This window comes from Vespula vulgaris, chromosome 2 (genome assembly GCF_905475345.1).
Source record: "Vespula vulgaris chromosome 2, iyVesVulg1.1, whole genome shotgun sequence".
NCBI lineage: Eukaryota > Metazoa > Arthropoda > Insecta > Hymenoptera > Vespidae > Vespula > Vespula vulgaris.
Genome location: NC_066587.1, coordinates 922,245 through 950,079, shown reverse-complemented (window position 1 = coordinate 950,079; position 27,835 = coordinate 922,245). Strand labels below are relative to the sequence as shown.

Here is a 27,835-nt window from a genome sequence, read left to right as displayed (position 1 = left end):
GTATTAATTAATGAAATTATCTTTTTTTCCTCTGCAATACGTAGAAAAAAAATTTCCTTTTTTTTTCTTTCTTTCTTTCTTTCAAATTTACAAGAGAACATATGCAGTGTTACTTTTTTTTTATCTGGAAAAATACGACCTTCTTGTGTACAGAGATATATTTCAATGTGATTAAATTTGTATAATATAGTATACTTTATTTACAATCAGTTAAATGTAATTAGGTCACAATAATCTTTTTTCTTTTCTCTCTCTCTCTCTCTCTCTCTCTCTCTCCCTCTCTCTCTCTCTCAATAGGTTTTACATCAACGATATATATATAATTATATACAGAAAATGAGGAAAAAAAATACAATATATGAATATAGATATAACTTATATCGATGAATAATAAATACACTATTACACGTACGTGTATCATATTAATTATGAAAATGGCCCAAATCCAAAATTTCAAAAAATTCAATTTACATTCTTTCCTTTCGTTGGTTTACGTTACAATGATTTAGTTATATAAAAAAAAAAAAAACGTATATTTTTATAAATATATATAATTCAAGCTATTTTCATAATCAATAGTTCATGAAATGTTGATTGGTATGATCGGGCACAATATTACTTTCTATGAATCACAATATTTAACTTAAATGCAAAACGGTAGGGTGTCATTTCTTATATATATTTCTTTTTTCTCATTAATACAGGATGGCTATAAGGAGAATACCAGTTTAGGAATTAAAAAATCCTTTCCTTGTATTTTTTCTAACTCTTTGAAAATATTTTTAAGTAGTAACTTATTAAAAAAGAAAAAAGAACACAACCTCATAAATGAATACAATACTATTAACAAATATTCTACATAATCTTATTTCCTATGAAATAGATATAGGTATTATTATTAGAAATAATTATTATTAGAAATTATTATTAGAATATTATTATTAGAAATAAACATAGGTGTATATATATATATATATATACACACACACATATATAACGATACAATTTGGTCAATCACTATAGCCGTTCCTTTTTATTTTTTAATATCCAATTATTATTATTAGAGTAATATAAATAAAAATAAAATATATATAATAGAAATACTGTGAAAAGAAGAACAATGACAAAATTTTGTAATAAAATATCAATGAGTATAGATAGTATGAGTTGTCGTCAAAGGTCTTATTGAATTACACTACAATTTCTAATAAATCATTCATTGCAGTATTCGTTTGCAGTCTCATATGATCAGAAAGTAAATAGAAAAAGTGTGATGTGTAAAATGAAACACGTGGAATTTTTTCAATATATATATATATATATATATATCCATATATTCATATTTATATATATATATATATATTTAAACACTACTACATCCTTACCACATGTATACACGTGTTAAAAATAAACGATTCGAAGAGAAAAAAAAGTAAAAGGGAACGAAAGTAATCAGTTCCTTCGTACGCTCTTAAGAATAGTGACTCACTCGGTCGTTTACATTAGAAAAAAAAATAGATAATATATCTGTATACAATGAAACCATTAATCTTAATGTTTGAATTTTTCATACAGCCATACCTACATCCGGCCGGACATGTTCATAATTCGATCGATCATTACTGTTTATAGAGACATACATATGTATGCATGTATGCGTATATGTATATATGTATTATATGTATGCATTTTGTGCACGTTTATACGCATAAGAGATAAAAACGATAAGGCACAGAGTACACATATTACAATTATTATTATTCCTATATACTATAATATATATATATATATATATAATATTGTAATTATATGATTATATTAGATGCGAGCAATAATTACATAGAGTTTAGCATAGCCCCTATAAAATTAAGATAAAAGGCGAGAATGTGAAAGGAACTTGCGATGCAAGGCGACCTTCGTCCGGCGAAATATAACATTATCTAGCTCTGTCAAACTCTTTTGAATAATAGTTAGCTCGAAAGTATACATATTTAATTCGAGTGCGACTAAGAGTTTTGTTTTTTATGAAAGTAAAACTACGTAAATATGTGTCTGCAATTATGAAAGTGGCCTAGAAATCTATCAAACAAATTACATCTATCGTTTACTTTTTTTGTTACATTTATTTACCTTATCACGTATAATTATTGGGATAAGAAAAAAAAAAAGAAATATATATATATATATATGACTTGAGCAACTTTCATAATTGATATGACACTTATATATTGGTATGACATAGGTACATACATACATATATTATTTACAATAATAAGTATTCTGTACTGTTCGCATTATTCATTAATGTACTTGTACATAAATACATATTATATTCATTATTATTATTATTATTATTATTATTATTATTATTATTTTTATTTTTATTATTATGATGATGAATATTACGAATATATATATATATATAATTAAACCATCGATAAATGATAATGATTTTCTTCTTTAAATATGATAAACTTTTTAGATAATTATGTATATTACTTCACAAATGTCCATTTCATGCTCGTTCTTAAATAATCATTTAATATATATTTACTTAAAAGTTTTGTTCGAAGCTGGCCAATAATTTGGTTTGAACTATAATTTCTTATTATCATTCATAGAAGAATATATTTAACTTATTTATTCGTAATTCTTCTTCCAATGTATTATACTTTTTTTCGTTGGAAAAAAAGAGAAAAAGGAAAAGATAAAAATTTATCGAGTATCTACAAAAACAATGCTTGTTTTAAGTGAAAACTGTACAGCAGATATTATATTATTAACTTTGCCATGTCGTTAGAGACACTTTGTTAGATATAAAATGTTATATATATATACACACAACATACATACATTAATCTTTTTCTAAACATCTTACTTCTCATGATTTATGTTTTGTTAAAAAAAATATGTCTGTAAATTCGTTAATGTAGGTCATATGTAGTTGATTTATATGTTTACTTGCACGTATATCCTTCGTGACGTGGATTATCATACATGTAAATTTATCATACTATCTAAACGACATATATATATATATATATATAAATTTTAAGAAAATTCAAGAACTTATTTGCAATAAATTCAATGAAGATACCTAACCTATAAGAATAAGAAGAAGAAGAAGATAAGACTTATATATTATTCTACAAACTTATAAGATTAAAAAATTTAACTTAATATCTCTTTCTTGACTTAATCTCATTCTATTTGACTATAAAGTAAATAAAAGAAGTTAATGATATTTAATATATATTCTACATATATATTGGATCATACCGTATAACTTGAAATATCTTTGATTTAATTTTGTAGGCTAATTTATTTTTTGTAAATGCAAGAAATGAAGGTTTTCAGATAGTAAACCTCTATTATATTTGTTCTTAATCATTTGAAATGATAAAAATGTAGTGAGTATAGATATATGCGTGAATACATGTGTACGTCATACCCTTTAGCAATTATTGACATACCACCAATAATAAAAAATGTTTACTTCGAACACTGATATAAATCAAGTTCATCGTGGAAGCACCAGTTGGGTTCGTTAATGATAAGAAAAACGGAATGGTATGATACAAGATGTGAATCTTTCTCTCTCTCTTTTTTTTTTTAATAACACATTTCAAATAATTGATCTTCCATTTTGTTTTATTTCACCGAACGACTACCACAACTCTGTTTCTAGAAAATTGTTATCAAATATTTCTCAGTCTTGGACAGTGACTTTCTTCAATTTACAAATACTTTGTATAAGTATAAACGCTTCCTCGATTCAAATATGTTTGGCTATTTTGTTCATATATAATTTAACTATAGAGAAATCGCCTGTGCATCCGTTTGAAGTATCATTTGATTGAAGTGATATATAAAGTTTGAATAACGTAGCTTAGATTATAATCTTTCGATCGAAATATGACTTGAAAGTTAACAATATAATCTCATTTATTTATCTGTATATTGATACGTTGCGTGTGAAAAACAAGTTTTTCAAAATTTTTAATATTAAGACTACCGACATAATTAAAATCATTTATTTTTCAGTCATTTATTTATTTTTTTTTTTTTTTAATAATTATACACAAAACTTAATCATTAAAAATCAAAATCTTCTTTTTTTGTTTCCTTCGATTAATATAATCAAACAAATTAATGAATTTTCTCCCTCAAGTAATCATCAAATCAAATTAATGAATGTTGTTAATATCCATCAATTTGAAAATATACGTCGGTAGTTCTAATATTAAAATAATCGTGGCTAGAGAGAAGAAAGATATTGTCGTGTTATGATACTTTTAGAGACACGCTCAACAACGACGATTTAGTAACAGATCGATCAAAGCAATCAGCGAAAGTCTATTCGATTCTCAGTGTCCATTATATGCGAAGTGTACTTATGTAGGTTGATACACATTGACGTAAGAGTAGAATATTCTTATACGAATTGTAAACGTTGTTGTTGTTATTGTTGTTACTCTTATTCTTCGACGATCGAAGATTGAAACTTATATAAAACATCATATACATTATTTTCTTGGAATACTTATAAAATACATCGTGCGCGACCATTTGAAATATGTATGAGAAAATGAATGATTCCAAAGAAATATATATATGCAAATATATTAAGGATATTAAAAGGTTTTTCTAAAGTGAACGTTGTTAACGCATATGAAGTTGTTATATAACTTGATAAAAAAGAAAAAAAAAAAAAATTTCTGTCTGTTGACTTTACCTTGATAATATTTATCATATCTATATTTATCTATTATCTTGGCGATATTAACTTATTATTTCAAAAAATTTTTTAACGAGAGAATGATATTTGTTAATTATTACTTTCGATAGATTAGTCATCAATGAACATGAAGTAATTGTTAAAATTAATATCAATTGTTTAAATTAATTTAATTGACAAATCCAGTTTTCAGTCGACGAATTTATATTATGTCTTTGTAACAGTCTCTATCGATTTGAATCTATCATTTTGTTGTCCTTTTTCACTTTTTTAACTTTAGAAAAACCTTAGAGAAACGTTAATGACAAACGATGATATTGGATCTTTGATAATTTATCATTGAATTGGCACGATTCATGGAACATGTTTAACTTTTTTAATGATCTTTAGTAACACGCTTAAATTGTGTCTAGATAATCGGCGTAGAAACATTAAGATCAAATGGTAGTTCTTAAATTAGCGAACTAGTCAATATGGGTTTACTTGTTTTGTGTCCGTATAGAGCGCTAAGCGCTCATGGTGGTAGAGGCTAGACAGCACATCCTTTTCTTGCACCATACAAGATTTTTAATTCTGGTACGATAATTTTCTTGATCAATGCGTTCGTCTTAGCAGTGAGCATTTCACGATGAGGATCTTTTTTAAAGATCTTTATACCAGGACGATGTACCAAAAATGCGTTGTCCAAAATGAGAAAGTCGTAATCGAGGACACAGAGAGTGTAACCCTGATAAATATATTTTAATAATTAGACGATTCAATTCTTTTCCATAATCTTATTTCTTATTTAATAGGATAGGATACATTAATTAAACCCATTTGCATTATCAATTTGAATAAATAATATGCTTGATCATATTAACATAATAAGAATATTTAATTATTTGTGAGAACAAACAATTCTAATTATTTAGGTTTAATTATATTACCATAGTAACATATTTATTAATTTGAAAAAATTGTATATATATTTAATTATATCAGCACGATGTATTCGCAAATTTCAAAATAATATACTTTTAACTATATTACTATGATAGCATATTTATTAATATTCTTATCTGTTCGATAATTATCATATAACATTCTTGATACCTTCAAATCATAATAAATATATCGTGTGAATAATGATATTATACTTATACCAAATAACATAATTCGTGTATGTGTATATGTGTGTGAGCGAACATACATGTATATGAGTGATTAGAAAAAGAAACAAAGTATACATATTAGTAATTAGAGATCGATCAAGATCAATGACGTACCTGCGGCATCTTATCACTTTTTCCTTCCCAGCTGAGTCGTTCGTCGTACAAAGGTTCTTCGTTAGTTCCTATAAAAATAGGTTCCCAATGAACGAAGCTACCCGTACGTTTTCCAACGTGAAATACATGAAGACCTTCGGTTTCAGGAGCTTCCTGCCATTCCTTGCTACGTGGAACGTTGTGACAACCGGAACAAAGCTTCTTATGAAATGGAATAGCTGTTCCTGCTTTTAACATTTGTACCTGGTGATATATAGATACATAAATATAAATAAATATATATATATATGAAATAATAGTAGAACATGAGAAAGTAATCTAAAAGTCGTGATTTGAAAATAGGTAAGAAGAGGGAGAGACGAAGCGAAACGAGATAACAGCATTAATTCCGTCCCCATCATGGTCCACGGTCAAAGGAAGCTTCGTTGATTAAACGACCCTCGCACGTCGTATACACGTATTATAGAGCGCATATATGTATATATATATATAGCTACATATGTGACACAGGGGACATACACGTATGTAAGTATATATCTACATTCATATATTGATAGTAAAGCGACGCTCTAACGCATACCTAAACACTCAACCGAAGGTGTGTATCAGCTCGACCTATGTACATATATACTCTCTCTCTCTCTCTCACACACATACTTTCATGAATTTAATTGCCATCAAGTTCACTCGGTCGACCATCACACGGCACACGATATCGCAGCTCGTTATTACGACTAATAAAAATGCGCCTTTTGTCGAAAGCTTACCAAATGAGTTTTATTGTTCGGTGGTCGATACTTTTCGTTAACTTCGAATATAGACAAGACGTAAACCTTTGGATTAGATTTTTGCAATGCTGCTTGATCTCTCTTGCGAATCATTTCAAGAAACTTTTCCGGAAGATTTGGACTCGGATATAATTCTATGTCGCTGGCAAAAACATAATAAGTCGGTGCTGATTCTCTTGCTATGTTTCTTCCAACGTTAACTGGATAAAGAAGTTTCTTCTCGTTTTTGTACATCTTCGAAAGTGTTATATTGACCCAGGGTGGTCCCAACGTACAGTTGTACGTATCAGACATAACTTTTTCCGATGGCGGAACCTAAAGTATTATTTTTAAAAAATGGCTCGATCATTCGGACGATCATTAGAATTCATTTTTATTAAATTATTTAATCGATACTTGAATAATTCTAAACGAACTTGAACAAAGATAAAGATTAAATAAAACGGAAAGAATGGAAAGCATTTATTTACCAATTTTGGCACGTGTTTACTGCTAAAAAAGACATGAAATGTCACCAGTTGAAAAACCAATGGACTACCACAGCTCCTTGAGTATTTGATTGCGTCTAAAGTCGCCGAAAAGTCTGTGCCAGGAGCATGCATCGCGATCGATATCGGTGCTCTCCAACGTTCCAACAATGGTTCCAAGTTATCCAGGAAGGTGTAGTCGGCATGAGTGGTGTAAGTTACGCTTTCCCAACATTTCACCTTCATACTCATAGGTACGTAATTATATAGAACCCAATAATCTCCACGTTGGGCTCGTCTAGGTTCTAATGATTTTTCGTTGCAAGATATGGCTTCCTTCAGATTGGCAGCTGGTTGTGGTATTGGTGCTGGTGCCGGTTCATTAATATTTTTCTTTTGGTATAAAAAAAGAAAAAGAAAAAAATAGATGAGGTGAGGAAAGAAGAATTATAAATATAAATATATATATATATATATATATATATATATATATATATATATATACTTAACAATTACATTAGACGATCGATCTACGAAGATACATAATATATAAAAAAAAAATATTTCACGAATCATCATGGCTTTTTTTATCTTTTTTATAATCTCTATATTATAACACACACATACACACACATATCGATTAAAACAAATATTTATAAATAATTTTTATTAACATAATTGAAAGAAAATGATTAATAATACATACCGTACGATTGCCAGCATGACCGTCTCGTCCAATCGTATCGTCGAGTATTTTGACCTTGGCCTCCTTCGAGGTAGGTTTCATAGTGACGATCCCTCCGATCATTTTGTTCGGTAGACCTTTCTTCTTGTTTCTTTTGTTCGTTGAAGAGGATGGGGCAGGTGATAATAAAGAAGAAGAAGAAGATGATGAAGATGAAGAAGAAGACGAGGAGGAGGAAGATGAGAAGAATGAAGAAAGGGCAGAGATCAGAGTACCATTCGAAAGACGATTGACTGACGATCTATCAGCAATGGTTGCTGCACCAGCACCACCGGCAACGCCACTAACATCCTCTTGTATAATCGAATTTTTTGATCGTGATGCTTGTGCCGCCACAGGTGGAGCTATAGCCGGTGGTGCTGCGGCAGCCCAATTGGTTGGTGATTCTTCGATCCAAGGACCGGAAGAGGAACCAAAATGGGCGCACACGTAAAGTAGTACGCAAACGTTGAGCACCACCGATAGGCGCAAAGCCCAATTTCTTCGAGTTATACCGATCATACTCGTGTTAGAACGATCGTGTAACTCTCCTCATTCACCTTTTCCTTTTTTTTTCTTCTTCTTCTTTTTCTCCGTCTCCTTCTGCTCGTCCTCGGCCAGTCTTCCTCCTTCCACCTTCGTCGACCCGTTGAAAAACAAAAACTCCACTTACGATCACTAAATCGTAAGCCAACGAGGATAAGGAGAACCTCGTCCCTTAATTTTCTTCTTTTACTATCAATTTCTATATTTTTCCTTCCCTTCCTACCGGAAGGATCACCTTCGCCAGCCACGGTTCTTAATCTCTCAGGAACCAACTTTGTTCATTTTCTTTTCTTTTCTTTTCTTTTCTTTTCTTTTCTTTTCTTTTTCTTGCTCTCTCTCTCTCTCTCTCTCTCTCTCTCTTTCTTCTTTTTTTTTTAAATCTCTTGTCTTCTCGTCTTCGTCTATGCGTTTATCTGGAAAAGAAAAAAAGAAAATTAAAATCGAAATGATTATTAAATAGCATTATATTAACATGGACTTAACTGTTCTAAGCAAACACATTTGGTGTAAAAATATTGTGTGATAATTCGACATTTATATTTGTACTTTGTAATATAGTATGGTATATAGGATAATATGGTGTAATATAATATAGTACAACATGGCGGAGCATAGTATAATATAGTACAATATAGCGTAGCATAGTATACCATAGTACAGTGTAACGTAACAGTTATAATACAGTATAGAGTAATAGAAAATATGTATGCGTGTATATATGACATGTTATACTATATATTGTATATAATCTAATATGTGTTATGTTAAATATATAATATGCAAATATTTGGTAATTTTGAAAAAATGTATATATCAAATCGTATTAATCGTCAGTATTATTTCTCGACAGTTAGCCAACATCTCTAGCCTGTCGATATAACGAAAGACGTGTTTCTTTTCCTTCAAGGAAATTCTCGAGATCGCAATTAAGGTTTAGCAATCGTTGAGCGAAATCGGTGGAGCTCGGAAATGATAGAGTGTGAGAAAGAGAGAGAAAGGGCGAGAGGGGAAGAATAAAGAAGGATAACAACGAACAATATCGTGATGACTCCTCGTCGATTGAGGAAACTTTCGAGAACACGAGGAAGCTTTCGATTTTCTTGGAATAATTTTATCTGATGATTCAAAATTTACCAAGAAATTTATATTTAATTGGTCGGGATAAAAAATCGATAACTCAATGAACATTTATTTCACGAACATATAAACGTTACTGCAAATCTTATTCTTTATTTTTTTTTTTTATATGTATAATACTATTTTTTTATACTAATTTTTAAAATCATCTAAGAAGACTTTTCAGCGACTATATATTAGTACATATTGTACAAACGAACGTACAGAGTTTCTTCGATTTACATGTGTACACTCGATTATTTATGTAAGTATTAAAAAAATTATGTTGTAAAAAAAAAAGAAAATTGTTTCATATTAATAAAACACTGTAGTACATCTATCGAAGAAATAGAAATATATAGACAATGTAGCGATAATTATTTGACTTTGCAATGACCTTGTTGCGAGTCCTATTATAAAAATGAGATTTAATACTTTTTTTTCTTTTTCTTTTTTCCTTGTTCCATTCTTTTTCATAGTATCCTCTACTCTTCATCAGACGTTCTTCTAGAGGACATTGACCCGTACTTTAGACATATATTTTTCATAAACCATGATTAAGTTATCAAACTTTGAAATTCGATGTGGCCTTAGGGCATCAGCATTACCGGATGTATCCAAGTACATCGTTTACTTTACGTGCTTCTAAATAAATAAATAAATAAATAAAAATGAATCGACGTTGTTCTATCTGACGTTCCACTTATTTTATTTTATAAAATAAAAACTATTTAGAAAATACTTAATCTAAATTAAATTATTGTTATATTATATATCACTAAAGATAAAATGAAGCTTTATCATTTAATTCGATAAATCCATCTTATCGTAATAAACGTTTATCTTAGCTCAAAATTTTCTTTTTATTACCGCAATATTTTCTTGGCTTTATTTTTTCCCCAATAATATTTTGAAATAATTTGATCGCGCTTTTCAGCGATGTTAAAAAAAAAAAAAAAGAAAAAGAAAGAAAAAATAAAAAAGGAAAAAAGAAACAATTTTTTTTTTAATCCCCGTAAGAAAAAATCGCACGAAAGACGAGCAAGTGATCTTAGTAGTCATAGTACTGATTCGCTACGTTCAATTCACTTATCGTAGAAATTCTCATTTAACCAATTCCACGCCGTTGAAGTGTAATATGAGGGTGCACAATCTTGCATCATGGCGACACCATACCGTTTCTTCTTTCACTTAGTGTCACGCCAAACTCAAAATATTATTTTAAATATGTTTGCAAGAAATTAAACTATTCTTCATTTTAGCTCTGTTTCTTTCTTTCTCTTTTTTGTTTCTTCTTTGTTTTCTTTTTCTTTTCGTTAAGTTGAGGCAGTCGAAAAAAATGTAGATTTATTATCCGACGATTAAATATGCCAAGCGACATCATAACCGATTGTCGATATCGATGATTTGATTCTTGGATACATATATATGTGGATTATCCTGAATCCACATTATAGTAAATTAGGTTAATTGGGTAACATAATTAGTGTTAAATAAGGCATTCATCCGTTATTATTAATTGACGAATAAATGTTGGATCATCGCCAACTTTCGTCACATTGTCCATAACGCAAATTCGACAGGAAATTTCAAAATCATGTTGGATTTAAAGAAGATGCAACATTTTATGCACTCTAATAGGCATAAATGATTTTTATTGTTGTTATTGGATATATATATATATATATGACACACACGATCCACTTAAATAATCCTACTATTAGTTAGAACAATACGAATGAAGGACTTCATATGTAATTTAAATTCAATTGGAATGCAAACAATAATTTCATCAGTCACGAATCAAACACAAGATCATCGTTCTTTTTTTTTTTTTCTTTTTTTTTCTGTACTTCGACATTTCCGGTACTCAGAAAACGCTGAGCAATTAAACATAAACATACACGCACGCACACACGCACGTGTATATTCGATAATGCCAGGTCAATGTCGAATTTCAAATTACAATAACTCAACAATGGCTTATGCAAAATGTACATGTACTAGCGACATCAACCGCAAGAATATGCGATAAAGGATATAGGGTTACGATCAAAAAAAAAAAAAAAAAGAAATTAAATGTCACTTCCACTGAACTCCCCCAAGGTCATCGGAAAGTCAAATTATTATCATTACGATGCGTATCACCCTTCGACGCGGTACGACATTCGTCTGCATTTTTTTTTTCCAACAATTTTAATACTTATGAATACAAACAAATGTGTATACATTCAAAGTGAATATCTTCTTTTAAACACACGTTAAGTATATTTTAATTTTTACAAATATTCAACGAAAAAGAATTAAAAAGATAACTAATTAAATTTTATCATTTTTGTATGTTTCAAATGAATAAGAGTATCTAAATGTTGATAAATTAATCACCGGATGACAGTCTTTTTTGTCGGAAAAAGATAAGTTGATAACGTTGCCGGTATCAATGATATATTAAAATAAATTTCATTCCCATACACCATCTTTGTTTATTTAGCATATAATTTATGCTCGTCCTGTTAAAAATAAAATTGGAGAAATTTGTTAACGATATATTTAGCGAAGATCTTCAAAAAAGAAAAAGAAAGACAAAAAATATTCCTTTTTCTTTTTTTTTTTTTTTTGGATTGATTGAAACATACTAATGATTGGGAACCACTGGATTATAGAAAATCGTAATTGAAAAAGAAAAAAAAAGGATTAAATAATATTCAATTTTCTATTACGTAATATTGAATAAGACTCACGTGTTCGTTAATAGAACGCAACAGTCATCTAATTAGCACGATTCTCGATGTATTTTAAAATATATAAGTAATTTTTTCTTTTTTTTCTTTTTTTCACCTGCCAACTATTCTAAGCGAAGCGCGCCATTTTTTTTATAAAATACGACGTAGTCACACATTAATGTTGTAAGTACGTAATCACGCGAAACTAATTCTTCCATTATAAATTACCGAACGCAAAAAACTAAAAAAATAAAAAAAAAATAAAGATAAAAAAGAAAAAGGAACAAACAAAACTATCTCTATCAGAAGATCGTAATTACCTTAATTCAATATTTATTACATGCGTACACTTATATAAAAATGATGAGCAAAAAAATTATTACGAGCGAAAAAAACAAGAAAAGAAGAGGAAAAAAAATAAAAAGAAGTAAGAAATGCACGCGTAAGATGCTTTATTTCTCGTCAAACGAAATAAGTGATAATCGTAGAGATATTATTTTGTTGAAAGGAATTATTATTCGAAATATTATACATCTGCTTGTATCTTTCTTTTTTATTTCGTTTGCTTTCTCGGTTTTCTGCAAATCCAGAGTTATTTGATTTGATTTCCTATCTTTTGACGATAAAAGAGACACATAAGAAGAATTTTAAACTCTGCGGGAGATAGAGAAAGAAAAAAAGAAAAAAAAAAAAAGAGAGAAAAGGGGAGAAGAGGAAAAGGGAGCCACGTGGCCAGCCTTGATCTACAGGATGATTCACATAAAACATTACGAACTATTTTTAGACGATATCGTTACGAATAGTTGAGTCTTTTCAAACTATTATATATATATATATTTTTTTTTCATTGAATAGGATTCTTCTGAAAAGTGTGATTAGGTTCGATAAGAACAATATGTTATTGCAGATGGTGTAATTTTTTTGTCGTCGTAAATAAAAAAGGAAGTCTATAGTTATAACGGTTTGATTGGAGTGTTGGTAACGTTTAATGCGAGCCACCCTCGATCTACAGGGTGATTCACACAGAACGTTACAAATTATTTTTCGACTGAATCTTTACAAAGTGATTAAAGAAGCTTTTTTTTTTCTTCCTAAATTATTATTGTGTGTGTGTGTGTGTACTTTTTTCTTATTATTGCATACTATTTTTTTTTTTTAATTTATTAGATTTGATAAAGACTACGATATTATTATCGTTGATTTTGTCGTTGTAAATAATTAAAAAAGAAAAGAACAACAAAGTTAACAGTTATAACGGTTAGCAGTTGGAAACTATTGATAACACTGAATTTGGGCCACCCTATATAGCAAGAGTAACAGCAGCCCTCGAGGAACCGGTCGCACATCGTCTGGGTTGCGTCGTCGTTTCGAGCCTCGACAACCTTGAGAAGAGAGCGTGAACGCAACATTTTCTCTGCTTACGATCGCCACAAGGAAGTCTTAGAAAATCAAGCGAGCAAGTTCACGGACTCTTCTAGACATTTATCACTTTTGATCGTTCGGTCAACGACGATTAGTCAACAAAAAAAAAAAAAAAAATGTTAAAGAAAAAAAAAAGAAGAAAAAGAATACAGAACAAAAAAGCGCGAGCGCATGCGCGCGTCTAAAATTTAAACGTTAACTCTCCCGCCAAAAATCAGAACTGTCGTTTAAAATTTACCTTCTTCTTCTTCTTTTTTTTTTAAATTATCTTTTTCTTTTCTCTTTTTCTTTTTTTTTATGTTTTTCATGTTTTCCTCGTTAACGTCGTCATTTCGAGTGATCATGCGTTTATCTGCGTTGCAATTAGAGTATAAAGACTAATATAAGAGAAGGGAGTAACAGTTGGCATAACATGTGACGGAATTGGAAGGACAGACGCCATCTTGGTATGTCAATTTTATTCGCGCCAAGAAGCGGTACGTGTGGATCATACAAAAAAGTTACGTATATATCTAATAAGATGGCTGTAGAAATACAATGAATTTTTCAGCGATGATGCTTGTTGCTACCTCGTGTCTCCTCATAAATTTTATTATAGTATACGGATATAAATATATTTAACACGTCATCACGATAACTTCTTCTATATAACATTTAATATAGTATATCGCGGCGTTTCTAAATCTATGAACAGCGAAATGATAAATGCTACGCTATCTTACCCGCCGAAGCAAAAAAAAAATAAAAAGAAAGTGTTTAAATTTGTAAGAGAGATTTTTGGAATATTCTCGCAGAATACGAGCTCGGTATAATACCACCCGTAACAGGCGTATCTTTGAAATAATATACAGTGACTCCTAGAGTCTACCTAGAATCTTCAAAATTGTATTTATATCGTATTATAAACTAAACGCGTGGCAAAAGGATTGAGAAACTCCAAGTATACAAGATTTTCCTGGTATATTAAAATTATACTGTATACATGATATAACATATAACACATTTACAGCGTATAGTAAAATTACATCATATATATAACATACGATATAAAATATTTATATCATATATCATAATTTTAATATACAACTTGGGTATACATTTATATCACATAATATATCCGTGCTATGCCAATATAAAATATGTAATACCACAAGGTTCTATATAAATTTGAGAACTTTGCGGGTGAATAATCATGCATCATCACATTTTATTCGTTTTATTCGTAAACCGTTACAAGGTGTTCTAGGTAATGTAAGAGCTGGAAGAACAGGAGAGAAAGAGAGGGGTGGGGGAGGAGGGAAAAAGAGTGGGGATAAGGAAAAAAAAAGAAAAAGAAAAAGAAAAAAAGAAGAACGACCGTGACCACGGTTGTACTCGATGAGTCGACCTGTTCTTCAGCGGTCGTTTCACTCTAAGCCTGACGTGGACATCGTCAGGGTCGTAGAGTATTGGGAAGATACATCAAACGACCTCCACACCGTTCCTCGTAGAATATGTATGCTTATCCAAGGTATAGTTAAAGAAATAAAGAGACGGAGAAAGAGAAAAAGAAAGGAAAAAAAGAGATAGTCGAAGTGTATGAGATAGCCAAGTGGAAAGACATACGGCTAGAGTCAATGTGAATAATTGATCGTCCTAATGGAACGGCATCGTATACCGTGACCGGCTTTTCGAGTCACGCGCCCGCGCGTACAACACACGTATAAGAGAGCAACCAACGACGACGACATTACGAAGAAGACGACGACGATGTCGATGTGAAAGATGGTTATGTATGTTATGTATGTTATGTTATGTTATGTTATGTTATGTTATGTTTTGTTGGTTATGCAGGCCATTTCTATTCACTTAGCTATATTTTTTCTTCCTCCTTTCCCTCTTTCATTATTCTTTCGATCTTTTTATGATCCTTGTTCAGGGAAAAAAAAGAAATATCGTTTGTTCACGAATTAATAACCTAACTTTTTTTTAAAAAGACAAATATGTTTGTATGTGTGTGTGTTACGTATGTATGCACAAAGAGCATGCATTGCATATAACACTGGCCTATGTCGAATTAACCTCACGCATACGCATGTGTACACACATGCACACAACTGTACATATAATGTATCTTACGATTAGGATGGTATATCTCGAATATTAGACAAACAAACATCGTTTTCTTACGATAAACTATTTTTAACGATCGTGATAATTTACGATTGCATTTCCACGATTTCTTTCGGAAAGAATCTAAAACACTCAATCCAATCGAAAGTAGATAAAGTAAAAAATTTATCTAATCTTTTTAAAATTAAAATTGATAAATACCGTCTGTTAATAATAACATTTCTAAAAATTGCTTCGTATTTACTAGGCTTATCAATTTCATTGCATTATGACAATAACGTGATACAATCGAGACGCACGTATTTGAAAATATGCGAATTATAAGAAAAAGCGAGAAATATTTATTCTTTTGAGGAATAGGGGAGGGGGTGGAGGGTAAACAGGAACAAAAAAAAAAAAAGAAATAATATTTGTCTAAGCAAAATCGAAGTTTAATCTTCGTAAATAAATATATATATATATATACACATGCATAGATACGTACATATATACTACTAGTACTATTGCATATATATGCATGGATGCATGCATGCATATATACATACGTAAAATTTCCATTTCTATTGCCTTGACGATTTACAAAACTCATTGAATTTCATGGAAAAGTAAGGAGATAGAAGGGACAAAGAGAAATAGAAAAAGAAAGAGAAAGAGAAAGAGAAAGAGAAAATGAAAAAGAATGAGAACGAGAATGAGAATGAGAACGAGAACGAGAACGAGAACGAGAGTGAGAAAGAGGGAAAGAGAATGAGGAATTTTCAGTATCTAGAGCAAACGTCGAGACGACGACTATGAGAAAACGACGAAGAGAAACGATAGAAAGCACGGTTCTCATCGTCGATAGATGGTACTTACTCTATATATATATATATATACACATATATATATGTATCCCCGTGATCCTAAGGATAATTTGTCTGGATATATTTTCTCTGTGATGACGAAGGGCTCGAATTTTAGCAAATGGAAAGAAGAAGAACAGCATTAGCAGCAGCAGCGACAGCGACAGCGACAGCAATAATAATACTAGTAGTAGTAGTAGTAGTAGAGATGTAGTAGAAGCCGGTATCATCATTGTGTGGGTAGTGGGTCGAAAAAGGTGAGTAAAATAAAGAATGAGAGAGAGAGAGAGAGAGAGAGAGAGAGGGAGGAAAAATAGGAAATAATAGATGAGTATCGTTGGGGGTGGATGAGAGAAGAGGGTGGGTAAGAGGGAGGCCCACAAAAGAATGATACACTTGACGTATATATCCGTAGAAAATCTTCAACATTGAAGAACACCCTTTTGACGATACAACACTGTTTCCATTGACACTGTAGTCTCTCTTATTCGTGTTAATAATAATAATAATAATAATAATAGTGTAATAATGTAATAGCGTAGTAGTGGATAGTAATGTCTCGTTGTAGTCGATATTTTATCGGTATTATAAATTGGCACACACATGTACACATACACACACACGCACGCGCGCGCGCGCGCGCGCGAACTCTTTCTTTATTATTATTATTTTTTTTTTTTATTCTCTTTTTCTTTCTTTCTCTTCTTCTTCTTCTTCTTCTTCTTCTTCTTCTTCGTTAAATACAACTACACACTGTGAGAAAACACTGTTACACTAAATCACCGGCATCACACACAACTCTCAAAGTCGCCACCGTTGACGTAGACGTTCCCTCGACGCCTCGTAAAAGTGTCCGCCGATAGAGGATCGAGCTCCCCTCTTCTACTTCTTCCCCCACCCTTCCTCCCTCCTTCCCCCACCCTTTCTACTTTGCTCTCACTCACTCTTTCTCTCACAATCTCTCTTTCTCTTTCTCTTTCTTTTCTCTTTCTCTCTCACTCTTTCTCTCTCTCTTTCTTTCTCTCTCTCTCTCTCTCTCTCTCTCTTACGAGTAGAACGCGTTGTCGACCTTTCTTTTTCCTTAGCGATTTCTTTTTCTTTCGACCGTTAACCGCCGTCGTTTGAGAAGCACCGGCTTCTCAACGTCGTCGATGACGAGGACGAGGACGAGGACGAGGACGACGACAGCACGAGTTTTTCGTATCTCAACTACTGTTCGTCAAAAGTAATATATCATCACGGAAGCCATACTCGCTGTATTCTTGTACGAAACGCAACAGAGAATATATAAAAGAAAGGTAAAAATAAATAAAAAAAGAAAGAAAGAAAGAAAGTACGTCGAGAGAATTCGTAGAGGGATAACGACGGTAGGGTGGTATGTATGTATATGTGTGTATACGTGTATCTGGTCTGGTCTCTCCGCTACTGCTTTAGTAAGTATGTATGCGTCTGTGTATCTTTATGTGTTCCTATGCGAACATCACGAAATGGGAAGAGAGCGGAGTTCGATTTCGACTCGACAGGAGAGGAAATAGAAGAAAGAAAATGAAATAAAACAAGAGGAAAGATGGGAATTGGAAAAGAAAAAACGAAAGTAAAGAAAAGCAAAAAGAGAGAGAGAGAGGAAAAAGGATAGAAATTGGGTCAGAAACGCACTTTTTCAATATACGAATAAAGCGCAGCCACGGATCGTATATCTGTTTCTTTGGACTAGATTAGGATTCTCGCCATGCTTGTTTGAGAAAAGCAAAAGAAAAAAAGAGAGAGAGAGAGAGAGAGAGTATCTTTATATATATACACACACACATTTATATATATATATATAGAAGATAAATACATACACACATCCATACATTCATACATACATATATACATATATATATCTAACTCTTTTTTTTAATCTTCCTTTTCGCGATAAATATTCTCGACTTCTTCTTTTGAAAAAAAAAAAAAAAGGAAACGAGAAAGAAATAAACGGAAAGAACAAAAGAAAAGAAAAAAAGAACGAGAGAAAATAGTGCGTGTGCTATGACGAACGCGCGATGCAGCGAGGTAGAACGAGATGACAGAGAGAGAGCTCGCTCTCGTGCACAACCGCACCACTCGAGCAACAGCATCCGACTGGCCACGACGACTACCTCGCGATCGGCTCGGTCGTCATCGGCAACGGTGGCGGCGAAGCGTCGACGGGAGAGGCGACACCCTTCTTTCCATTATTACAACTTCTCGATACCGAAGAGGGTGTTCGCCGCCGACAATCGTTGTTACTGCAGCCACCGCCACCGCTACCGCCATTGCCATCGCCATTGCCATCGCCATTGGCATCGCCATTGCCATCGCCATTGCCATCGCTGCCAACGACCGTCCATTTCTCTATTATCGTTCGATTCAGGGGGCGTTTCTACTCTCGAATTGTAATATCGATTTTCTTTCAACTCGAAAGCAATCGATTGCTCAACTCTTCTTCGATTCATCGCTCCCTTTCACTCGCTTTTCTTAATTTTCTATTATTCCCTCTCTTTTATCTTCCATCTGCTTCCATCTGTCTCTATTTCTTCATCCCTATTTCTCTCTTCGCTTATATTTATTCGTTTGTATTTATTAAATCGATAGTCGTTGACCGTCGTTTTCTTTTTCTTTTTTTTTTTCCTTTTTTTATTTATTTATTTTTTTTTTATTTTTCTTCCTTCCTTCCTTCCTTTCTTTCTTTCTTTCTTTCTTCTACCTCTTGTTTTCTTTTCTTTCCTTTTTCTTCTCATTTTCTTTTTTTTCAACTTACTTGCAAATAAATAAATAAATGTATGATGGATGCATGGATTTGTATTTATGGAAGATCGAGAAGGTTCGTGCGTGATTTGAAAATGGAATCACTTTGAATACTTTCTTTTCGCTTTTTTTTTCCTCGTCGCTCTTTCGTTTCTTTTTTCTTTTGTTTTTTATTTGAAAATACGGCGGGAAATTCGTATCGTTTCGCGTTCGATGTACATTCTCCTTTCTCTCTGTCGTATATCAAGCGTAATAAAGTATTTGTATGTAACTCTCTCTCTCTCTCTCTCTCTCTCTCTCTCTCTCTCTCTCTCTCTCTCTCTCTCTCTCTCTCTCTCTCTCTCTCTCTCTCTCTCTCTCTCTCTCTCTCTCTCTCTCTCTCCCTCTTTCTATACAAGCAAGATAGTTGAATCGTGAACTTTTTACACTTTTGATCGCGAATGTTACAAAGTCGTCTCTGTTTTGTAAGAGCATTCGACGATTCGCTTCGAAATATTTTTTTCTTTTCTTTTTCTTTTTTTCTTTTTTTGCATCCTCTTCTCTATGTAAACTGGCAACGTAAGCGTTCGTGCCAATGCCATTGAGAGTCTCGGATTAGTGTTGAGGCTGCGCCAGTATACGTCAGCGAAACATAATGCGCTACGTTCGACGATTTTACATTTTGAATGATGGCATTTGAATAATGCCGAAACTCATTTGTGAAACGATTATCGTGAGAACGATACCAAACTTTATTATTCCGAACCACGTCATTCCAATATCCGGCCAAATGTAACGATTTATATGATTCTAAGGTGAGAACGTCAATTTCTAAAGACTCGATGTTATTTAAAAATCTGTTTTGTCTCTATTTTCCTTTTCGTTCAAGTTAGTTTCTTATCGAAGCAAAGAAGGTGGGAAAAATTTTTGATAATACTTTGAGGTCGTTTGTTAAAAAATAAAATACATGATAAAACGATAGAATTGTTCTTATAAAATGTAATATTTGTGAGTAATCTCGTTTAATAAATTGTTACATCGTCTTTGTTTTCTTTTATCAGGCATAAGGATGTCAAAGCGACTCAGCTTCTATGGTCTGGTTGGCCTGGCGTCCCTCTGCATCTTCTTCCTTGCATTTAACCAGCGCTACAGCAGCTATCTCGAGCATCGACTACAGCCGGTATTATCGGTCAGTAATTATTCGGAGGTGGGGATTGCTCTTAATCGAGTCACGCCAAACACACTCTTATGGACGGTAAAGTCTAACTCTTCCACCTAACTTTTTCTTGTTCAAGAGCTAACAATACGTTTGCCAAAGCGCGCCACAATTTGGTAATGCTCTTTCTCCCTGTTTCTATTTTCCATCTATTTGTTCGTTTCTTCTTTCGTTTCGATTTTCTTCTACCGTGAATTAATAAGCGTAAGTCGTTAAAGAATTTTCTTCCTTTTATTTTTACTTAGGAATTACTTCGCTTACTTTGACTTGGAGATTTTATTTTCTTCTTACGTACTGTTTCTTTCGTGTTATACGTATGCGAAAATATTTGATTATCGTTTCGCTATTACTGTTATTCAATTTTCTTAAATCGCCAAATTATATGATCTAAGAAAAAGGGAGAAGGATATTCTTTTTGTCATACCTGAGATATTATCATGTTTTCTCCACGAGCACATAATTAAAAGATTAAGAAACTCGATACTTCTTCGATATAGGACGTTGAAATAAGGCCACGGATCGTCAAAATCCAAGAATCTGTAACGGTAAGCTTGATATACATATATAACACGTCGACTAAAAACTTATTTTGCAACGATAAATAATATCTGCATGTCATAGTTGAGCCTAATCATAAAAAAATGAAGTATGACGTATATTTACGATACTTATATACGGATCGCTTGTTACATGGGTAATTATGTCTGATTTATTATTATTGTTTTTTATTTGTTAAAATATTTTGCTATATATGTATTTCTTTATTTATACGTTTAATCATTTTCAATAATATTCTTCGTAAACGTCTTACGTAGGCAAACAAACATTAAGCCAAAATTTACTCTGAGCCGAATTAAAATCAATTTGGAATTTACTTTATGCGTCTAATATAAGCATGCTGACACAATATTAATTAATTGTACCCTTTTCATTTCGTGTTTAATTTCATTAATAAACATTAATATAGGCATATCGCTTGTAAGTATGATTTGATGCTTAAAAAATTAAAATATCTTCTACGTGTTTTGTAAATAATATGTAAATAATGTACAGCAATTTTGCGTTATCACATACGTTGCATATATTCTAAAATATGTGCGACTATGTGTAGTGTCCTAAAAAAAAAAAAAAAGGTATAAAAATGTAAAAATCATTTCCTTCTTTATCGCAGCCATACATATTTTTGTTTATAGACATACATCAAAGGTTCGAACAACAATGCCACGGTCATCGAAATACAAGAAGTCTTAGATCAACAAAGAAGAGTCATAGAAAGGGAGATGCAAAATTACGAGTATCCAAATGGAAAATATGATCTCAATATCAGGTAAAACAAATGCAACGCGTAAGAATTCGAATACCTTCTGCAATGCGTAAGATGTAAGTAGATCAAAATATGTATTTGCGTGTGTAGTGATTTGAACGACTTAGTTATGGAGAAAGGTGGTACTCCAATGAGAAGTATAATTTTGACAAGTTGGCGAAGTGGTAGCACATTCCTTGGTGACGTTATAAATGCACATCCAGCAAATTTCTACCACTACGAGCCATTGCTTGATTTTGGAATCGTCCAAATCAGAGGTCCACCGCTTGCGGAGGAAGCACTTCAAAATATTGAATCCTTGTTAAACTGCAATTTTCACAATCTTGGTAAGAATCTATAAGTAAATATTATTATGATTCAAAATTATAACGTAAGAAGTAATTATAAAATTGATTACATAATTTTAGATAGATATCTAGAATATGGAAAAACTCATCCATGGGTCTTCAATCACAATACACATTTATGGCGTCAATGTCAAGTACATAAAAAAATATGTTGGGACTCGCATTTCGTTTCAAAATTTTGTCAATTATTTCCATTTCAATCGATGAAACTCGTTCGTCTAAGATTACGCGCGGCGGAGGATCTTTTAGCTAAAAAGCGGTAAAATTTATATATCCTTATTTGATGTCGTGTAAGTTTAGTTCTATATAATTCACTATTAGCCTTTTAGTTTAGGGATAAGATTGGTATTGTTAGTACGTGATCCACGAGGAATTTTACAATCAAGAAAGCATAGAGAATGGTGTCCTACTAGTCCCGATTGTTCAGATCCAGCTTTGGTCTGTGCTGATATGGTTTCAGATTTCAGTGCTGCAGTACGTTTGATAAAAAAATATCCACATTCGTTCAGGTAAATACCATGTAGAAAAAGAAGAAAAGAAAAACTATCATTAAATAAATTTTTAATTGATCAAATAAACTTTTATCATCGCATCTCGTAAATATAATCTGTATAATTAAATAACGATACGTTTTCTTAACATAATATATATGATATGTGATATACAGGGTGGTGCGATATGAAGATCTGTCAGTAGAACCGTACAAATATGTGAAGGAACTTTATACATTTTATGGTTTGGATTTCCATGCTAATGTAAAAAGATTTTTAGATACTCATACAAAAAGTGACGTTGGTGGTGTATCGAGTACATTTCGTAATTCTAAAGTTGCCCCATTTCATTGGAGAACTGATTTAGAATTCGAAGAAGTTGATGAAATTCAAAGAGTGTGCGGATCTGCTATGAGATTATGGGGATACGTAGAAGCGATTAATGCTACTCATCAAAAAGAATTTGATCCTCTTACGGAATATCAACTACAATTGTGACATCTAATATATAGAATATTTCCAATGAATACGGTGTACAGTACAGTAGTATAAAATATCAAGACTATAAGAATTAGTTATTTTGATTACGTGCACATCGAGATCATCAAGCATGGTACACGACACGTGAAAATAATATTCATGATGGATGGTGTTCCATAGGGATATACTCAGGAATATAGTAACAACACACACCTGTGAATATTTCGATATTCAAGTATCGTAGTTAGAAGATTTTTTCAATTCTGGATATTTAATCTGAGAAGACCAATGGTGATGCCGTTCCTCGATAAAAAAAAAGAAAAATGAAAAGAGAAAACAGAAAAAAAATTAATAGTAACAATAACAACAACAACAACAACAACAATAATAATAATAATAATAATAATAATAATATAATAATAATAAAGTCTCTTCAAAAATATTGTGCAATGCGAAGAGCAAAAATAATTTGTTTGTAGGTTTTAAAAGATTGAACTTATTAGATATATGAATATATCTAACAATACATTTTGACACGAATACGAACTATAATATCTATTCATATCAGTGCAGATATCTCTAGTTAAATTATCAAAATTGTATGATCCTCTTTGGAGAGTCGTTTCTTAGATGACATGACAAAAATATCTATTATAACTCGCTTATATCAAATATTTTATGATAAAAGCTGACTTTTTTTTTCTTTTTTTTTTTTTTTTTTTTTTTTTTGACTTCTCACGTAGGTCACAAAAGATATATTTACGTAAAGTATAGCACACGTCTTATATCTTCAAAATGATTCATACTTTTATTTGATTGATTTAAAAAGAAAAATAATAATAATAATAATAATAATAATTAACAAACATTTACGTATGTGTATAGTTCAAACTCACGATAATACTTTATTTCATTTTTCACAAGTGAGTGTTTACTATTATTAAAGAGGAAAAAGAAAAAAGCCTAGTTGAGAAATGCTGTGAAATATTATACACACATATGATAAACCGATAATGTAAATTTTAAAATATATTCGATTCTGGCAATTTAGTTGATAAGACAATTTTCGAAGTTTTACACAATATACATATTGTTACATTTGTAAATCTAACGAATTAATTTAGTCGCTAACTTATGAATCTGGTTTATAAATTTCGAATTGACCAATGACCGTGCTTATATATATATATATATATATATATATATATATATATATATATATACACATATATATATACACACAAAAAAAAGAAAAACAGATAGAGAGAGTTAACATAGACTTGCTTTAATTTAGTAATATATATATATATATATATATAACAGTCAGTGGTGCGCAAACTATACTTGGAACTTCTATATAATTGTTATTAAATTTAAAGATAGTAATATTATTTTTTTATAATTTACTTCCAAAGCAAACGAATATTTATTATTTGTAAATATTATTACATTGGTTATGTGTTATAAAAAAATTTTGGAAACTATAGTTTGTGTACCATATATTGATAAAACGCAATACGACCATCCTAAAACTATGCATAAAACATATGTGATGATTTGGTGTTTAATGCATAGAAATACGGATATATAGTCTTAACAATTTCTAAGGTATACAATATGTGCAAGTATTATATAAAATTCACCGATCAAAAACTGTTATTTCGCATGCAAATCTCGTACATTCTGCTAATAGTTCTTCGATAATTTCTAATTAATTAGAAGGTACAAATAATTCGATATTAAATAGATATGTTCACAACTGAGTAATTTCATTTTAGAATATTCTTTTTTTTACGTGAATATAAAAGAACATACATACATACATGCTTGTATCGTCGTATACATATAGCATGAATTACAAAAATACAAAAGGTATAGCGATGATGGCACGATTGATTTAATGCAACGTTTTTAGATTTGTATATTTTATTTTTATTAGAATTTCTGCATATACAATAAAGTATATATTATATTTTTATAATAATCATTACTTCAGTTTTGCATCCAAAGTTGATTGATATCACACGCTTTTTGTGAATACAATCCACGTAGAGCTTTTTCTAAATCATGGGCTGTTCCTCGTAAGGTCGGGACGACTGCTTTCTTTAGGCAGGAATGAAAAGAAAAAAAAAAGAAATATGAATAAAATAAAAGAGAGACAACACAGATTTATCTAGTAGATTATTTTTCATTTCAGGATAATAATGTTTATCATTAGGTATCATAGCGTATATTGCACATCATGCATAATATTAACAATTCAATGAATTATAATTTTTTGTTATTGTTAATTACTCACAAGATATGTATTCTTTTGTTGAAAATGGTTTTGCGTTGAAACTTTTGTCTGGTTTTTCTTTGAATCGTTACTGAAAAGAAAAAAAAAAAATTGATTCGAAATTTTATATACAAATACAAGACATTCTTTGATAATAATTAAAACTAACTCAGTGAGGGCAAGTTGTAAGTCATGGATTGTCATTATAGCGTATACGTATGCTTAACATCATAGTACTCTAATAAATTTATAAGCAACAATATAATCATTATCATGTTGGATATTATATACTAACCTGAATTAAAAATTTTATAGGAACGTTATCAGCGATTCGACTTCAATTTGTCTGTAATAAAAAAGAAAATAAACGATGTATTCGCAATATATTCAAATAATTGTATATCACACATTTAATAGTTTGTATATCAGATAATAATTTTACTTCAAAAATTTCAGCCATATGCTTGTATAAATTCATCATGATAATTAAGCGAATAACGTATATACGAATATAATTTTTACTTACACCGCGCGTAAACGTTTCTAGTTTATTATACTTGGAAGTTTTTCTTCGATCTGTAATAAAAATTTTCTTTGTTACACTTCAAAAAAAAAAATACTTTCACATTTAAATGTCTAAATTGAAAATCGATATCAGAACATCGCTAATCACCATTTACTAACGTAAGACAGGGATAACTTAATTAATCATCATTTAATATAATATTATGTAGAAATTTATATAGAAATATAACAAATAAACACTACGTGCAATATATTAAAATATTACATAATTTATCACTTACACAAACACCGTTATAGTTCTTACAGATTGTTATAGATGGCGGATCGTCCTTCGCATAGTAATAATCGATTCGATGTAACGCAATTAACTGGTCAGCCATTTTCAAAGTTATTTGCTGTAAATAAAAAATATTTACATTCGAATATATATAGCTTTATAGTTTACACATATATAATTTCATTTATACAAAAATCAGTTATGATACATTCTTCACAAAAAATCTGTTTGACTGGGGCGTCGTTAATATCATCATGTAAAATATTATTTTGTAATCGTTACAAGTTATACAAGATACATTAGAATATTTACCTAACGTTTTCCACGCAGTCGCAGCTTGTGAACTTGCCATCTTTAGGAGACTCATTTCTGTCGAGAAATTTATTATCGACGACATTTACCTATACATAAAATATATACAAAAATTTGTTAGTAACCATATCAATGTAAACGGCGACAAAATGTAGCTTTTTTTTCAATATCAGTAAAAACTACTCTGTCATGGTATTCAGACTGGGGCAGTAAATTTTCATCACTTTTTTTACCATATAATTAATTCGACATGATAGAAACGTATAATGTACATGTTTTCAAAGAATTAAAACGCAGTTGCATCGAAATGGGACTAAAATGAAGGAAATCAAAAAAAAAAAAAAAAACAAACAAACAAACTAATACTCACTACAATTTTAACGTGGATAAGAACAAATTTTTGCAGTGAACACTATCCAGCATGGATGCTAGCCATGAAGCTGAAGCTTTATTAATCGCCATTATAAGGTGCGAAGAAGAAGGAAACGTTCGGCTTATATGCGGTTGCTAGAACGAAATGGAAAAACTAATTCGCAAAAAAATAAATCCTATTCTTATGCGGAAACATTAATATTCAATTGAAAAATCAGCAGCATATGAAGATCATAATCAAGAAGTAATCATACGAACGAGACTAAAAATGTCTTCATCATCATTGAAATTAATTCGGATATATCGTGCAAAAATATTTAAAATGTTGTGAGATAAAAATATATCAATAAATTTAATGTAAGAAAGCTATTTTATAAGAACGTACTATTTTATAAATAATGCATCAAATAATACACGTGGATGAAGCTAGATTCTTAAATCGAAAATGTTCTTACCAATGGATACGAACTTGGAACGTAGAAACGTAGAAAATTCTTCAGAGTTCCTACTCGGCGAGCAGCTACAAGTGAAATGAATGAGAATAGAACAAGCTAAAGAGGAACGTTGAATTAACCGGAAGTATCGTTTCCCCGATATTTCACTCTCATTGGCTAATTTTCTTGAACAATTTATATTCGATACAAATATATTTTATATCTTTTATTTGATCTATTTTTTCGCACATATTTTTATTTATATTCAATATTAAATTAAATAAATTG

At 31.0% G+C, this 27,835-nt stretch overlaps 2 protein-coding genes, 1 long non-coding RNA gene and 1 other non-coding gene across 11 annotated transcripts; 1 reads left to right on the top strand and 3 right to left on the bottom strand.

Moving 5' to 3' along the window:
* Positions 1 to 264: 264 nt before the first annotated feature.
* On the bottom strand, positions 265 to 18,897 carry LOC127061655 (beta-1,4-glucuronyltransferase 1). 2 transcript variants are annotated; one of them, XM_050988830.1, is made up of 7 exons: positions 18,784 to 18,897; positions 16,760 to 17,499; positions 7,968 to 8,944; positions 7,265 to 7,654; positions 6,774 to 7,109; positions 6,007 to 6,249; positions 265 to 5,465 (listed from the first exon to the last, which is right to left on the bottom strand). In XM_050988830.1, the coding sequence occupies exons 3-7, from the start codon at positions 8,505 to 8,507 to the stop codon at positions 5,268 to 5,270; spliced, it is 1,707 nt and encodes a 568-aa protein (XP_050844787.1). In that variant the 5' UTR covers positions 8,508 to 8,944; positions 16,760 to 17,499; positions 18,784 to 18,897; the 3' UTR covers positions 265 to 5,267. The 2 variants fall into 2 exon arrangements, with proteins under 2 accessions (XP_050844787.1, XP_050844786.1); XM_050988829.1 differs by having other exon boundaries at positions 18,635 to 18,872.
* LOC127061656 (carbohydrate sulfotransferase 5-like) lies at positions 17,677 to 24,576 on the top strand. Of its 6 annotated transcripts, none has more exons than XM_050988833.1 (8): positions 17,677 to 18,044; positions 20,553 to 20,746; positions 21,205 to 21,252; positions 21,901 to 22,034; positions 22,122 to 22,357; positions 22,439 to 22,637; positions 22,708 to 22,887; positions 23,046 to 24,576. In XM_050988833.1, the coding sequence occupies exons 2-8, from the start codon at positions 20,561 to 20,563 to the stop codon at positions 23,365 to 23,367; spliced, it is 1,305 nt and encodes a 434-aa protein (XP_050844790.1). In that variant the 5' UTR covers positions 17,677 to 18,044; positions 20,553 to 20,560; the 3' UTR covers positions 23,368 to 24,576. The 6 variants fall into 6 exon arrangements, with proteins under 6 accessions (XP_050844790.1, XP_050844793.1, XP_050844791.1 ...); XM_050988836.1 differs by having other exon boundaries at positions 17,678 to 18,044; positions 20,553 to 20,680; XM_050988832.1 differs by lacking the exon at positions 17,677 to 18,044 and adding an exon at positions 19,551 to 20,306.
* Positions 24,577 to 25,257: 681 nt separating this feature from the next.
* On the bottom strand, positions 25,258 to 27,712 carry LOC127061657 (uncharacterized). Of its 2 annotated transcripts, none has more exons than XR_007780922.1 (8): positions 27,569 to 27,712; positions 27,112 to 27,248; positions 26,742 to 26,830; positions 26,434 to 26,547; positions 26,154 to 26,203; positions 25,923 to 25,973; positions 25,649 to 25,718; positions 25,258 to 25,452 (listed from the first exon to the last, which is right to left on the bottom strand). It is a non-coding gene; the product is annotated as an uncharacterized LOC127061657 (long non-coding RNA). The 2 variants fall into 2 exon arrangements; XR_007780923.1 differs by having other exon boundaries at positions 27,583 to 27,637.
* LOC127062068 (small nucleolar RNA SNORD31) lies at positions 26,905 to 26,972 on the bottom strand. The gene has a single exon (XR_007781057.1). It is a non-coding gene; the product is annotated as a small nucleolar RNA SNORD31 (small nucleolar RNA).
* Positions 27,713 to 27,835: the final 123 nt, after the last annotated feature.

Coding starts and splice junctions, on each gene's coding strand:
- LOC127061655 (XM_050988830.1), bottom strand. CDS start 8,507: ATGATCGGTATAACTCGAAGAAATTGGGCTTTGCGCCTATCGGTGGTG. Junction 7,110..7,264: donor GTAAACACGTGCCAAAATTG/GTAAATAAATGC, acceptor ATAATACTTTAG/GTTCCGCCATCGGAAAAAGT. Junction 5,466..6,006: donor AAAGTGATAAGATGCCGCAG/GTACGTCATTGA, acceptor TATATTTATCAG/GGTTACACTCTCTGTGTCCT.
- LOC127061656 (XM_050988833.1), top strand. CDS start 20,561: ATGTCAAAGCGACTCAGCTTCTATGGTCTGGTTGGCCTGGCGTCCCTC. Junction 22,358..22,438: donor CTGCAATTTTCACAATCTTG/GTAAGAATCTAT, acceptor ACATAATTTTAG/ATAGATATCTAGAATATGGA. Junction 22,638..22,707: donor GATCTTTTAGCTAAAAAGCG/GTAAAATTTATA, acceptor TTAGCCTTTTAG/TTTAGGGATAAGATTGGTAT.